At 38.1% G+C, this 14,349-nt stretch overlaps 1 protein-coding gene across 2 annotated transcripts in view; it reads left to right on the top strand.

Moving 5' to 3' along the window:
* TMEM50A (transmembrane protein 50A) overlaps positions 1-13,888 on the top strand; it is a 28,726-nt gene extending 14,838 nt beyond the window's left edge. For both annotated transcript variants that reach the window (XM_051988222.1, XM_051988223.1), the window contains exons 3-7: positions 4,549-4,661; positions 6,285-6,352; positions 8,572-8,664; positions 10,300-10,360; positions 13,373-13,888. In XM_051988222.1, the coding sequence (XP_051844182.1) occupies positions 4,549-4,661; positions 6,285-6,352; positions 8,572-8,664; positions 10,300-10,360; positions 13,373-13,418 (381 nt within the window). In that variant the 3' untranslated portion in view covers positions 13,419-13,888. The remainder of the gene's footprint in view (positions 1-4,548; positions 4,662-6,284; positions 6,353-8,571; positions 8,665-10,299; positions 10,361-13,372) is intronic.
* Positions 13,889-14,349: the final 461 nt, after the last annotated feature.

The raw sequence follows: 14,349 nt of genomic DNA, 5'->3' as shown, positions 1-14,349 counted from the left end.
CGTAAAAAAATGTGTAAATGTGTAGTAGAAAAACATCTAGCTACAGATTCCTGAAAATTCTGCTTTGTAACAGTTTAATTTAAATGTTTTTATGGGGAACTTTCTACTTAGATAATAGAAGAAGCTTCATGGGATCCCAAGCTTGTGGAATTTTGAGAATGTGTGTATTGATCTCTCTCTGTCCTTAAAACCAAGTGTTCTTCCTTTTCTCTTTGTTTATACTTCTTAGAATTTCTTTTTTTTTTTTCTCATTATACTTGTAGATTAACTTTTTAAATATGCATTTCTTTATTAATCATGTTGGGAAAGAAAAATCAGAACAAAAGGGGAAAACCACTAGAGAGAGAGAAAAAAAATAAGTGAACATAGCATGTGTTGATTTACATCCAATCTCTATAGTTTTTTTTTCTGAATGCAGATGCCATTTTCTGTCCAAAGTCTATTGAAATTGCTTTGGATCACTGAACCACTCAGAAGAACCAAGTCTTTCATAGTTGATCATTGCACATTTTTGCTGTTATTGTGTAAATATTGTCCTGGTTCTGCTTGTTTTACTCAGCATCAGTTCATGTAAATCTCTCCAGGCCTTTCTAAAATCAGCTTCTTGTTCATTTTTTATACAACAATAATATCCCATTATTTTCATATACTACAACTTGTTGAGCCATTCCCCATGGACATTTCCTTGTTTTCCAGTTCTTTGCCCACCACAAAAAGAGTTGCCACAGATATTTTTGCACATGTGGATTCTTTTCCCTCCTTTATGATTTCCTTGGCATTCAGATCCTGTAATGGCACTGCTGGGTCAAAGGGTCTGCACAGTTTTGTAGCTCTTTGGGCATGGCTCCAGCGTGTTCTTCAGAATGGTTGGATCATTTTACAACTCTACCACTGTTGTTTATACTTGATAGTGTCTAGAGTCAAATTCATCAAAATTAAGTGTTTGATGTATGCTTGAACTGAACACATTATCATAACTGAAACCATCTGTAAGATAAGATTAGGCTAGAGATGAGCCTGAGGTCTGGGCCAGCTCTCTGAGCCACCTTAGAATAGGGAGTGTTTAATGAATAGCCTGTCCTTTAACGTCCTGGAGTCTCAGGTAATTCTCTATAGTTTTAGGAGTTGTGACCTATATCAGTGGAGGAAGTTTCCACACTGAAGTCACGGGGGGTTGGTGTCTTTCAATTAATAAACTCCTGTTTCATTCACTGCTTCATTATGTCATGGTAGCAACCCTAGGTTTTCAAAGGCTTTGCTAGTAGAGTGTGAGCCGTGGTTCTCTGGCCCTGCGAAGCTGATGAGCTTTTTGACAAAGCTTGGAGATGGACCAAGAGCCAGCCCAGCTCTTGCCTCAGAAGAGAACCACATCTCCAGGAGATGGGCTCCCTTGCTGGCGGCAGAACTTCCTTCACCAGTGGAGTCACTGGTCCTTCAAAGTACAGTTAATCCCTATGATTGCCTCCTGAAGTATTGGTGATACTGATGTTATGTGTGGTGTTAAATTTTGGAACATGATACAATATGTCTTACTATTTATGTGTTTCCTGGTTGTTTTTATGTTAGAACTATAGTTAGTTATGTTAGAACTATATTTAGATCTATAATTAGAATTAATGTGAATGATAGAAGCCAAAAATGTTTCTTCAAAACATGGCATGTTAGAAAGAACCTTTAAAGATCTGGTCCTACCTCCCCATTTTAGAGATGAGGAAGCTAACATGTAGAGAAGGGGAGTGACTTACCCATGTTACATAGCAAGTAATTGGTGCAGCTAGGACAGGTGCCCAGGTCTCTGACCCGCAGGCCACTTGTCTGCACACCAGAAGCGAATGCACTCCATGTAGCCATATGAGTCCTAGGTAGATGTGGCAGTTCCTGATTGTTTGTATAAAGGAGCAGCTGACCATATGTAGCCATTAGAGTAGACTGAGATTTGCTCCCAAATCCCTTTAGGGTCTAAGAATAAAAGGAGAAAGGTCAGAAATACTATTCTACAAAAAGAAAGGAACAAGAGGTATACAAGAGGAGATTGGAATAGAAAATACATTTGTTCAAAGATGAAATGAGTGAACACTCTGACTGGGGAACCATCTTTTTTGATTAGTTATGTCCATTCTCTGGAACATCAATTTTTTCTTCTACTTGGCTCCTTCCCTGTTGGACTATTAATATGGTTTTTGCTTTCAAGGCCACTCTCTGATAACCTTCAAGGTTTGCCCAAATGCATCATTGACTTGTTAGAGCTTTGGGGGTGCGGCACTTGGCAGACCCGTGTTCCTTTATGCTGGGGAGGACAGAAGGCGAGCCCAGCCCCCCCAATCAGCTTGATCCTCCTCACACTGCCCACTAGACTGACTTCCCAAGATTGGCAGGATTGTTTGAAAGAATAGAAAGGGGCTGTTCTGTACAGCACTTAGTCTTGTTCCTCGGACATAAAGTATGTCAATTCAGGTATTGCCATATAAGAATTTTCTCTTCCAAAAATATCTCCTGTTTTAATATCCCTTTAAGGATTATAAGAACATAAAACATCCATCACAGAAGTGTCTGCTCTAGATGGTACTCAATGCTCTGGGTCCAAATCCTGTGTCTGCCCCACAGCTGCCCCTTTTCCCTAGTTTTCCTTCTTTCCTCCCTTCTTCCCACCCCTCCCCAGCCCTTTTCAAAGCCCCCTCCTTGGTGAAGTCTGAGATCCTTCAGAAAGACATTAACTTTCTTCCATAGACTTGTGCAGCATCTTATTTTTGTTTTTCATGTCCCATTTTGTGTTGAAGTTATTGTTGACCATGTTGAACATATCCCCTGACGATGTGAGCTCCATAAAATCAGGGGCTGTCCTATCTATACCTGGGACTCTTGTAGTGGCCCAACACTGCTGTGTACCCAACATACATTCAGTAAGTCAAATTTGAATGTTTTGTTGCAGCCTTGTATTTGGGCAGCTCAAAATTTTTCCTGAAGGCTGCAGCAATCAAGCCAGTGGTATGTTGAGTTGTTCCTCACTCCTTTCCCTTCTACATGTTACTGTAATTGTAGCAGATTGTTGCTAAATTTCCAGTAACCTTCAGAGTTTTATTGTTATGCCACTGAAAAATAATTGTTCAGATAGGTTTATTCATAACAATCATGGTCACTTCCCTTAAAACTCTTTAGATGGTTTATTATACTTCTTTTTTAGAGATATGAAAATGGAGGCTCAGAATATTAAGTGACTTGGCCAAGTCACATGAGGCCCAAATTTGAACATTATATATTATGATTTATAATCCAGTATTCTTTCTATTAAGAAAGTCCATTTTAGCACTGAAAATTTACTGTCATTAAGTGTTAAATCAAAGAACCCTTTCTCTGTAAGGAAGCATACTGAGCTGAAATATTTAAGAAATTTCTCAGTTCACTAGAAATGTGTATATTATATTAAAGTAGACAGCAGGCCTCCAAGCTTGTCTAAATTGCTTTTTATATTAAACTTAAAATATTATTTAGAGAGTTGGGTTTTTTTTAGAGCTTAAGTCAAAAAAAAAATCTTCTTTGGACTAGAAGTACAATAGCTACTGTTAGGCCCAAACTGTTGTTGATCAGTAAGAAAGTTCCTTTTCTAATTTGGTCCAATTTGTTCCTCCTCAGGCAACCTATTGGTCACCATTTTTGGGGGGGTTGACCTTGTTGATGAAGATAACTCAGCCGGGGATACTAAGCTTCCTCTCCCCTCTGATTGGAGGACTGGAAGCTGAGCTTACTAAACTCCCCAAAATTTTCTTTTATAGAAGGAACATAACTTTTCTACTCTCTTTCTGTCTGTAGTTCTATTTGTTTTGAACTTTGCGGAATACAATGCCCCCATGCTGGCTAACCCCCAGTGTCCATTCCATCCTCCTTCATTGCTCACCAGTTTCCTTTTGTGAGTTGTCTTCTGCAATTATTGGCTGTAGAGCTTCTCTTTCTTCATGACACTCACTAGCCATGTGACCCTGGACACATCACTTAGTCTCTCAGGAGCCCTCACACTTGCTAAGATTGTGAGCTTCAGAGCAGTGCCAGATCTGTACTGTGCACGGTCATCTCCTCCCCGAGAGCTTTGTACATTGATGAAATCACTTGTGTACTCTAGGGAAAAAAATGCATGTGTGTGTTAAAGGTTTTAATCTCCTTATAGAAATATTTTTTGTGTGATGATGATGACGGTAGCAGCTGGCATTTATAATTCTTTATAGGTTGCTTAAGAGCAAAAATTGTCTTCCTTTTTCTCATTTGTTTTCAGCATTTAACATAGTGTCTGATGCATAATAGACACTTAATAAATGTTTATTGAATTGAATTGATACCAGAGTTGTTATGGACATGTGATTGGCTTTAATCATGCTGTCACTAAGAGCTCTGAAGCTCAAGCAATCCCCCAGCTTTATGCAGTAGCAGGAATTACGAGCATACAGTATCATTCTTGGCTAAAATTTTAAAATATTTAAATAAAGTATTCTATTTTTAGCTTATCAAATTGAAAATGCCTTCATTGGTCACTCAAGATAACATGTTGGTTTTTAATAGTTTTTTACAGGTTGGTGGATCATCATAGATGCAGCTGTTGAGTATCCCTCCATGCAAGACTTTAACCACTCCTATCATGCCTGTGGAGTAATAGCAACTCTTGCTTTCCTCATGTAAGCATCAGTCTCTTAATACTACTGTCAGAATTTAGATTATCAAACATTCTTTAAAGACTTCTGGATTGAATTTTAACCAAAAAAAATATCCAATGTCCCCATACCCACTTACCTCTTGATTCCAAATTTTAAATCATAATTTTTTTTCCATGTGATTATAGACAAATCTAGTTGTACCTTCAACTCAAAGGACCAAGGCAAGTTAGAATCTGTTTGGCTAATGGGCTTACTGCTCAACTAATAGTAATTATTCCATCAAAAAAAATTAAGCATCCTTTAAAAAAATGAGCAAAATATCCAAATGTTATAACTTTTTTTAGAAAGCCCAATAGATTATCTCTAGTACCTAACACTTTGTTTCAGTTATTCTACACTGAAACCATGTTGGAATATATTTTATTAAATGAGAAATTTCACTAGTTCCATATTTATGAGTTTTGTTTTGGTTATGAGGAACATTGTGGCATAGGGGATAGAGTCAAGACCTTCACACTAGGTCCAAAGCCCACCTATACATGTACTGACTATGGAGCTGCTATTTCTTAGTGAGACTTACTAGCCATGTGACCCTGGAAACATCACTTAATCTCTTAGGGGCCCTCAAACTTAGGGCTAAGATTGTAAGCTTCAGAGCAGTGCTCTACTAGCACAGTCATCTCACCAAGAGCTTTGCACATTGATGAAATCATTTGTGTACTCTAGGGAAAAAAAATCATGTTTTTGTTAAAGGTTTTAATATTTCTTTGTAGAAATATTTTTTATATGATGATGATGACAGTAGCAGCTAGCTTTTATAATTCTTTATTTGTTACCTCATTTGAACCTCACAACAACCCTGTGAATCAGGTGCTGTTACAAGATGAAGAAACTTGAGTCTGAGAGTTGCTCTTGGTCACATAGCTAGTAAGTCTAAGATTTACTAGTTCTTAGTAGCTCAGTAGAAGAATGTAGGAAAGCATACCCGTGCCTTGGGCCTCACGGTTTCATTAGGCCATTCTGCCATGTTTCTGATGACCTGCCTCCTTTCTAGTAGGTAACCATGGCATATTTTACTGTCACCATTTAATCTGTTTCACTTGTTAACACTATTAATTACTCCTTGTCTCACCTTCCTAATACACCCTTGAGTCCAGCTGTACCCATAATGGATTAGCTTTCCAATGCAGAAGAACTTACAGGATCCAAAGACTTAGATCAGACCTTAGAAACCAGCTTTCCCAGCTCTCCTGGGCTGACATCAGAGGAAATGGGCTCAGCGCAGTTATTACATTAAGTCATGTGCCTGGAGTACTTACACAGCTTGTCACAGAGCCAGGACTAGATCACTGACAGAAGTGAGGGGGCAGCCTAATGTAGCATCCAGGTCCAATGAGCTGAACTTCTCGAGCCTGACTCGAGAATCCAGACTTGAGATCACTTGCTTCTTCAGCATTCATTAGCAGAGGCAGAATGTATAACAGAAGGCCTGGATCCAGGGGCCAGAGGCCGTTGAACCCTGACACTGTTGCAGGTATTCCTCAACCCTGCAAGGCTTTGGACTAGTCAGTCTGCCCAGGTTTCTTCCAGCTTCAAATACTGTTGTTTTCTAAACCTCCAATCTTTTTATTTTATTTTATTCAGGATTAATGCAGTATCCAACGGACAAGTTCACGGTGATAGTTACAGTGAAGGGTGTTTGGGTCAAACAGGTAAGCAGCCAGTCATCTGGCATTTATTTAAAGCCTTTTGGATTAAAACAAAACCCTGCAAGGCTCAGGGGAAGGTAGAGGGATGAGTAATGTCGAAGGCCTGCCAAAGTGTACAAAATAGGAGGGAAGCTGTGATGTGTGCACAGACAGCTGCTTCTGAATCGAGGGCACCAAGTACACAGGACTCTGCGCTCTGAGAGCCACACAGACACTTGGACCAGGGCTGCTCCAGCTTTTTTCACCACAAGCCCATTTTTGCCTGAGGACCCCAGATATATAGTATAGAAAATAAATATATGAATCAAATATTTACTGACAGTAAATCATAAAGAAATTTATTTTAAAACAATTCTTTGGCATATATGTAATTTTGCCATTAAAGATAAATAAATAAGATGGATGTGCTTGTTTATTTTTACAAAAATAATTAAATCTTGGTGGATTATTAGATACTTTTTACTATTGCCAAATTTCTCGCAATCCCTACATTCAATTATGGAACCCGATATGGAGTCATGACTCACAAAGACCCATAAAGAAACTTTGACTTACAGGACTAGAAAGAAGAGTCAGCAGCTTCCTTAGCCATCACAGGCTGAAGATGTAATCAAAGCTTATTTTAAAAGAGTCATTAATGAGTTTAGGTAAATATTTTCAGAGGATTTAGAAGTTGGGGGGTCAGGAGGCCACAGTTCAGGGTCAGGGTCTGCCCCTGGATGTAATCCCTCCTTTCTGTCTCTGCTGTAGTGAAATAAAGAGATTTGGGGTCAGGGAAAATTCCTGTACTTCCTTCTAGGAGGTTGTGAGCCAACCTCCTGTGCATGTCAACTCAAATTTTCTTTTGTCTCAACTCACAAAATTCTATGTTATTTTTAATTAAATCGTAATAGATAGTTTCTGCCTTTGAATTTCTCAAAATTAATATTACTGTCAGTCTTATTTAATATTTTACATTAAGCTTTAAACAAAGCACTATCTTTGAACTCAAGGAATTCATTCATAGATCTTTTTTTATAAAGATGGTCAACAGCTTTTTGATGATGAAGTGAAATTTTTTAAATCACATAAATTACCTTTAGAAGAAAGGTTTTGCTGAATGTCAAAGGCTAATTATTTAGTGACTGTTGAAAATAGGAAACAAAGGTCCACTTAAAAATACTCTTAAATTTGTACACTTGGGGAAATTTTTCTTCACTCTGGGGCATATTTCAGCCTACAATTCTCACATTTCTACTGCCTCTTGTTAATTGCTATCACAATTAATATGTTGAAATTGGTAATGTAGGAATTTGAAATCTACTTGTATGAATAAAAGGATACTGGATTTTAGGACACAGGTCTAAGTAGGGCCTGAACCTTAGAAGTAATCAGTCTGAACCTAGATTTCATAAATAATGGCTTAACTCACATCTAGGATTTTATACTGTGGGCAGGAAACCAGGAATTAATATATATAACCTATCACTTCTGCTATGCCTTACTGAGCTGTGCTACTCATGGGCACTACTTTTATTAAACACTTGAGCTAATTAAGTCAAGAAACTCATTTATTTCAGAATCCATTTTAGCTAGTCAAATGATTCAATTTATTTCACTTTGTAATAAAGTATAGCAAATATTCATAAATATTATATAAATGTGACTTAAAAGTTGATTGTCCTCATCTGTTATTAAAATTATAATGCAGCATTCCTAAGTGCCAGCCAGCACTGCCCAATTTGAATTCATTTCACTACCCTAAAATAGTGAAAGATGATGGTTTATATATTCCCTCCTTAGTGAATGCAGATTTATTATGGGAGAAGATGAAGGGAAGGCTGTCTGAAAGACAGTTTCATTGCAAAAGAAATTTATATTTTCCCACATTGAATTCTTAAAGGAAATTATCTATTGGCCAGCCTGAAAGAATGCATGAGCCAGTATTTTTTTGTGAAACATTGTTCATACTTGACATTTTATGAGCAAGGTTAGTATGGAGGTGGGGTGAGTTTGGTAAAGATAGATCCAGACCTTGAAAGTAAGTAATGACAGCTGACAGAATTGTGGAATTGAAATCCTAATTCCAGGTTCTTATAGTTTCTGCAGCCATTTTAAATACTTCCTCATAGCACCTAATAGCTGATGGATTTCTTCCCTTCTTTCTCTTTTCTAATGTACATAATTTGTAATCAGATCACAAACAAAATATATAGTTAATATGTTTACAAATTTTCTTAAAGGTGCTCGAATATGGCTGTTAATTGGATTTATGTTGGCCTTTGGATCTCTGATTGCATCTATGTGGATTCTCTTTGGAGGTTATGTCGTTAAAGGTAAAAGAAAACAGATTCCGGTTTATTTAGAAGCAGTATCTAGACTAATATTTTATTATGTTTTGTTTTAATTTAAAAATTGCCGTTAAACTTTTAGGGCTTCAGCATTCTTTTGGGGGTGTTTTGTTTGTAGGTGAAGTTTTGAAAAGACAATTAAGCCCTTTTATCTATAGGATCATTTTCAGTCCTCACATAGTACCAAAAAATCTTCCCCTTCCCCCAGATCCTGCTTCCCTGTCTCCTCTATAATTTCTCACACTCAGCCTCCCTGCAAAATTTCACCCATCACACACACACACACACACACACACACACACACACACACACAACACACACACACACACACACAGCAGTTTGAGCTTCCTTTTGAATTGCTGATAATCTCACAAATTGAAATCCATTCTTGGTCTCCTGATGTATCCCTTTGTATACCAGGGATGCCCCCTAATCATTCATGAAGATTCTTCTCCAAAGGGAGGTCTCAGCAAAACAAAATAAAGATGTGTGTATCTCTTTCTCCCCTTTCCCAGCTCAATTTCTCTTTGATTTTTATGTGGAAACGCCACAGATCTGTTCAAAATCTCAGCCCAGTATTCCTATTATTACCTCTAGAATTCTATTTTTCCAAAAGCCTGAAATGGCAAAGATGTTATTTATTAATATCCTCTTCCATGGGAAAAAAAAAATAGGAGGGGAGGTGGGCTCGAGCAATATTGCCCCAAGGTAGATAGGTATGGGACTTGGGATTTCACTGGTTTCTCTATCCATGCAGGTCAGCAATGATTTAGGAGCTTCCTAAAGTGTAAAGTGTTAAAGTGAAGACTAACCAGGGTCATATAGTCAGCGTGGCTCAAAGGCAGCATTTGAACTCAGGGCTTTCCCAGAACAATTTCCCCTTTTTGAGGTTAGGAACTGTTTCTTTCTTTTTTTTCTTTGCATCCTAGGCACCTTGTACGATGCCTGGCACTATGCCTGTTGACACTCAAATCTTTACAATTGAGTTTAAGCTCAGGATTTGTTTAAATTCCTTTTATCTCATTTTAAATTAAGAAGTCCTTAAATGCTGAGCTCTGAACAGCATATTTCATTTTCTATACCCTACTCCTTATGTCCTCAACTTAGAAAACGTCCAAATATTCACATAAACAGTTTAAAAGCCGGGAAGTATTGTGTGTAAATAACTGGTTTTTTGTTTTGTTTTGTTTTGTTTTGTTTTGTTTGTAAATAACTGTAGACATAAAAGTGTGCTCTGATGAGAGCAGCAGGTCCAGAGCCTAAAGACACTATTTTTTCTGGCCCTTTTACTGTTCCAAACTGAACCCGGACTGGGAACTGACCAGTCCTCCCACTTGTCTCTTTATCAAATGGGATTCCATTCAGATACACTGGAAATTACTCTGCAGGACAGATGGGATAGCTGAACTTTCATGGAGTCATTTTCTCTTTCTTTTCATAAGTATTCCAATTAGGAGATAAATTACTGAAAGCATGTGGGGGAATTTAAACTGAAAAACCAGAACAGATCATGCCACATGATTGCAAGAAACTTGGCATTTCTAATATATCAGAACTTACAAATAATTAAGAATTTAAACTACTAGGAATTTATTGTAAATTATTTTCTTTTTAAATCAGAAAAACCAATAGTGTACCCTGGAATTGCTGTTTTTTTCCAGAATGCATTTATCTTTTTTGGGTAAGTCTGTGTCTTCTGTCTTTTAAAAATGTCTATACTGTGTCACTTGTTATGATTGCTCCCTAAACCTCCTGAGAAAATGAGAGGCCTGTGGGAGGACAGTGTTGTATGCATCCATTCCACTTAATAAAGGTGGCAAGCCTGTCTCAGGCAGCATTTCTATAGCATAAGCTCCTCCAGGACAGCTTTTAGTCTATGCTGTAGCCTCTTCAGCCCCAGGCAGGGCATTTTGGTCCTAGGAGCTTCAGTTGATGCTTGCCGAACTGAGCATATGAATTGTTACTTCATTTACTGAAGGGTAACACTCAGAGTTACCCTTCATGATGGCCTAGGCTTTCATGATTGCATTATGTCATACTGGCTCATCCTGTGAGATTCACTTTTTCCTGTCCACACTGAAAAGGAAATGGGGGTGAGACTTTAACCTGATGCCATCAGAGCCTGCTAGAGGAGCTCTTGAAGCAGCTATCATGGGAAGATCACCTCCCCCACGCTTCCCCAGTTGGAGACCATTGAGCTAGAGAACACTTAAACTCCTTTGATTGAAAGACTGCCAATCACACATAATGAAAGAATAGTTTCTGGGCACATGTTGTGTTTTGGTGTAATGGTAATTTCACTAAGCCCAAAATAGTAGGAAAAATGGGGGAGGGGAGAGCCCTGTTTCTGATAGTTCTTTTGATTGACATACCAGCTAGTGGGAGATAACAACATTTAGTCCTTATAAAATGCCAGGGCTTTTAATAAAAATGTCAGTTTGACTCAATTCAGTCCTGGAGCTCTCTTAAGATGCTAATTGCCCATGTGCCCTCATCATCGAAAATACATTTTTAAAAATTTTTTTTAATACCTTCAATGCAGACTTCATGTTCTAGAACTTTAACAGGGCAAACTTCTGAAGTCACTTTGACACTTATTTAAAATATTAATTGCCTGTTCTGGAATAGCCTGTCTACTAGATGCTCTCCCCTATTTAATTCATGCCCTCAGGCATTGCAGCATTTTTGAGGCAATTTGCCCCTCTCATTAAAAAAGCCTAAGCACCCAGGTTGAGGCAAGATGTAAAAATAGCCTTATGGGGGAACGTTTGAGTGGTTGTGACTTTTATGCCTATGGAAGCTCCAGATCTGAATGGATTTGATTCGTCATTATCATCATCATCATCATCATTATTGACATTCTGACATTTATTTTCATGCATGGTCTCACTTGTTCCTCACCATAGATAGGCCTGGGAGGTAAGTTCTCCAGGTATAGTTGTCCTTCTTGTGTTCTCAAGGAATAAATTTTTTGTGTGAGGGGCAGGATTGGAACCCAGGTCATCTGACTCCAGTCCAGTTCATGCCTACCTATTTGCAAAAGCATCAAGACCAAAATTCTACTCAGTTGACTAATGCTAGGCCTCTTTGAAAAGTGGGCACTCCATGACTGCTAAAAATCTTTGAGAAAAAAAAGCACTAAAAAACACTGTTTGTCAGAGCATGTTAACATAGGCCATTTTGCAAACTACTTCTTAGGAAATTATTTTCCAAACTTTGGAATCCAATAATTTGGATTATTTTCAGCCTTCTTCCCATAACTAGGAAGAGGGGCACTGTGAACTAATCGACAAATATTTGTATTTATTGCTTCTCTTCATTTGAAATTATGGAACAGAGGCTTAAATTAACTCTTTAATTTTGAAGAAAGTGTATTAGGCAGCTGCCATCTGACCTTGGCTCTAATGCTCTTGGCTCCTTACCAAGTGACCAGAGGATGGTGGAAAGAACACTGGGTTTGGATTCAGAGAACTGGGGGCAGCTCTGCCATTGGCCACCCAGGTGTTTCCTTTGGATAAATTGATTAACCTCAGTAGGCCTGAGTTTTCTTAGGTAAAATGAGGAGGTTAAATTCAGTATTCTGGCGGTCCTTTTCCCACTCTTAAAATTTTTGCATCTCTGATGACTCCTAAAGCTTGATTTCTTTTTGAGGAGGAGTCTAGCTGTGGGGGAGGGAGAGGCAAGAAACAGCTGGTGGAGGGGAGAGAACCAAGGGCTACCAGCCTTTCCTTGCTCCTGTCCAAGCCGCAATCTGTGCCAAGGACCTAGCGTCTCCTTATCCCCAGTACACAACTGTGATCCCCAAATGCTAGAAATGGATCAGATCATTTGATCAAATTAGCTAAAAGAGGTGTTGGATTGTTTTCCCATTAGCTGCTGTTGTGCTTGTGAGACTAAGCAGCCTTTGGGAATGAGCTACTAGCTAAGTGAAATGGGAGAATTTGACATTCCTTGGCTTTGCTACCTTCGTATTATTTCATATTGCATGTTATTCTGAAATGTCAAAGAATAAGGTTCAAAAATAACTAGTTATCACAATTTCCAGCTTTCGAGTTTTCCCCATAAAATCATAGACTATTCTCTAACATGTTACTTTCAGAATCACGAGCCAGATTTGGTCTTAGAGTTTATAGCTGATAATTAGAAAAGCCAAGAGCAAATCTTACAGCTCTCAGAGGTGCCTTAATCTCTCACAAAAAGTGCCAGTGTCGTCCACTCCTTGGAAACAATCTTGTCATAACTAAAAGAGAAATGCCCTCCTTAGAAAGCAAGGTGGACACAGAGTCTCCTATGGGCAAGGACCATGTTTCAAACATCTTTGTCGCCCCCCCATACTTGGCATGGGCTTTTGTACATAATAAGCAAGATAATATTATGTTTGTTGAACTGACATAGTCTGAACAGAGGATAACATTAAGTGAAACAGACTTAAAAGTTTAAAAAAAAAGTTAAAAAGGGACATGAATTTGGATTCAGGGAACCAGGGGCAGCTCTGCATTGGCCATTCAGGTGTTTACCTTGGACAAATTATTTAACTTGATAGGCCACAGTTTTCTGCACTCAGATATAAGTGTTACAATCGAGCTTTATTTTAAATATTTGGATTAAAAGTATAGACTCTTTATATCTTGAATATACGGTCCTTCTCCCAGAAACCTTCAAGCACTGAAATGTTTTTTCCTTCTCTTAACAGAGGCCTGGTCTTTAAGTTTGGCCGCACTGAAGATTTATGGCAGTGAAGAGACCTGATTTCCCTCAGAAGCCCTGCTTGGCTTTTATGTTGTGTTTTGTTTTTATAACTCACTTCCAGTCTTTTATAATACTATTTTATAAACTTTGCTGAATATCCTCTTGAATGAAAAGTGACAAGCTGGTTTAAAAAAAAAGTGGTAAAAGTACTGTTGTAAGAAACTCAGAAAGTTACAAAACACTCTAAAATCATGAATGTAGGAGGTTTATATATATGTGTGTGTAACCATATGTATGACATATATATATATTATTCTGTCAAGTATTGATTTCAGTTATGAAGTGTTAATGGAAATTATTTCACCAAAGTGGCTTTGGTCAAGTTATGATGTAACTCGTTTTTAAAAGTAAGTGAAAGAACAATCTAGAGAAATAATTATGGGTGTATATGTACTTGACATGTCTGAAGTCCAAAATTGCAATTAAAAGTGCTTTAAATGATTTAATATATTTATTTAAATGTGGTATCTTATGTGTCTATTATTAAACTAAATATATAAATACTTCCTTGTTTTATATAAAGTTATCTGGTGGTCAGAAGTCTTTCTCACTGTAGTTTGCTTTCATTTATTCAGTTCTCTGAAGGAATTGAATCATTGAAAGTTAGAGCTGGACAAGACTTTACTGTGTAAAATATTAGAAAGGGAAATGTACCCCTATAAGAATGGGAAAGAGCCCCACCCCCAATAATGTTCTAGCCATAATTAGGAGTCTGGATTTCGAGCTGGAAGAGCTCTCAGCATCCATCATGAAATCTGCTCACCTCTTTTTAGATGAGGGAATCGAGGCTCCTGCTGTGCTGCCACCTTCCCCCTTACCCACTCCTCATCCCTACACTCACTAATGCGTGCGCGCGCGCGCACACACACACACACACACACACTCTCTCTCTCTCTCCTTATATTTAATTAGCGAAAACTG

The sequence above is a fragment of the Antechinus flavipes genome, chromosome 3, assembly GCF_016432865.1.
Source record: "Antechinus flavipes isolate AdamAnt ecotype Samford, QLD, Australia chromosome 3, AdamAnt_v2, whole genome shotgun sequence".
Taxonomy (NCBI): domain Eukaryota; kingdom Metazoa; phylum Chordata; class Mammalia; order Dasyuromorphia; family Dasyuridae; genus Antechinus; species Antechinus flavipes.
Note: the sequence above shows the minus strand (reverse complement) of the source record. Positions and strands in the feature narration are given on the sequence as shown.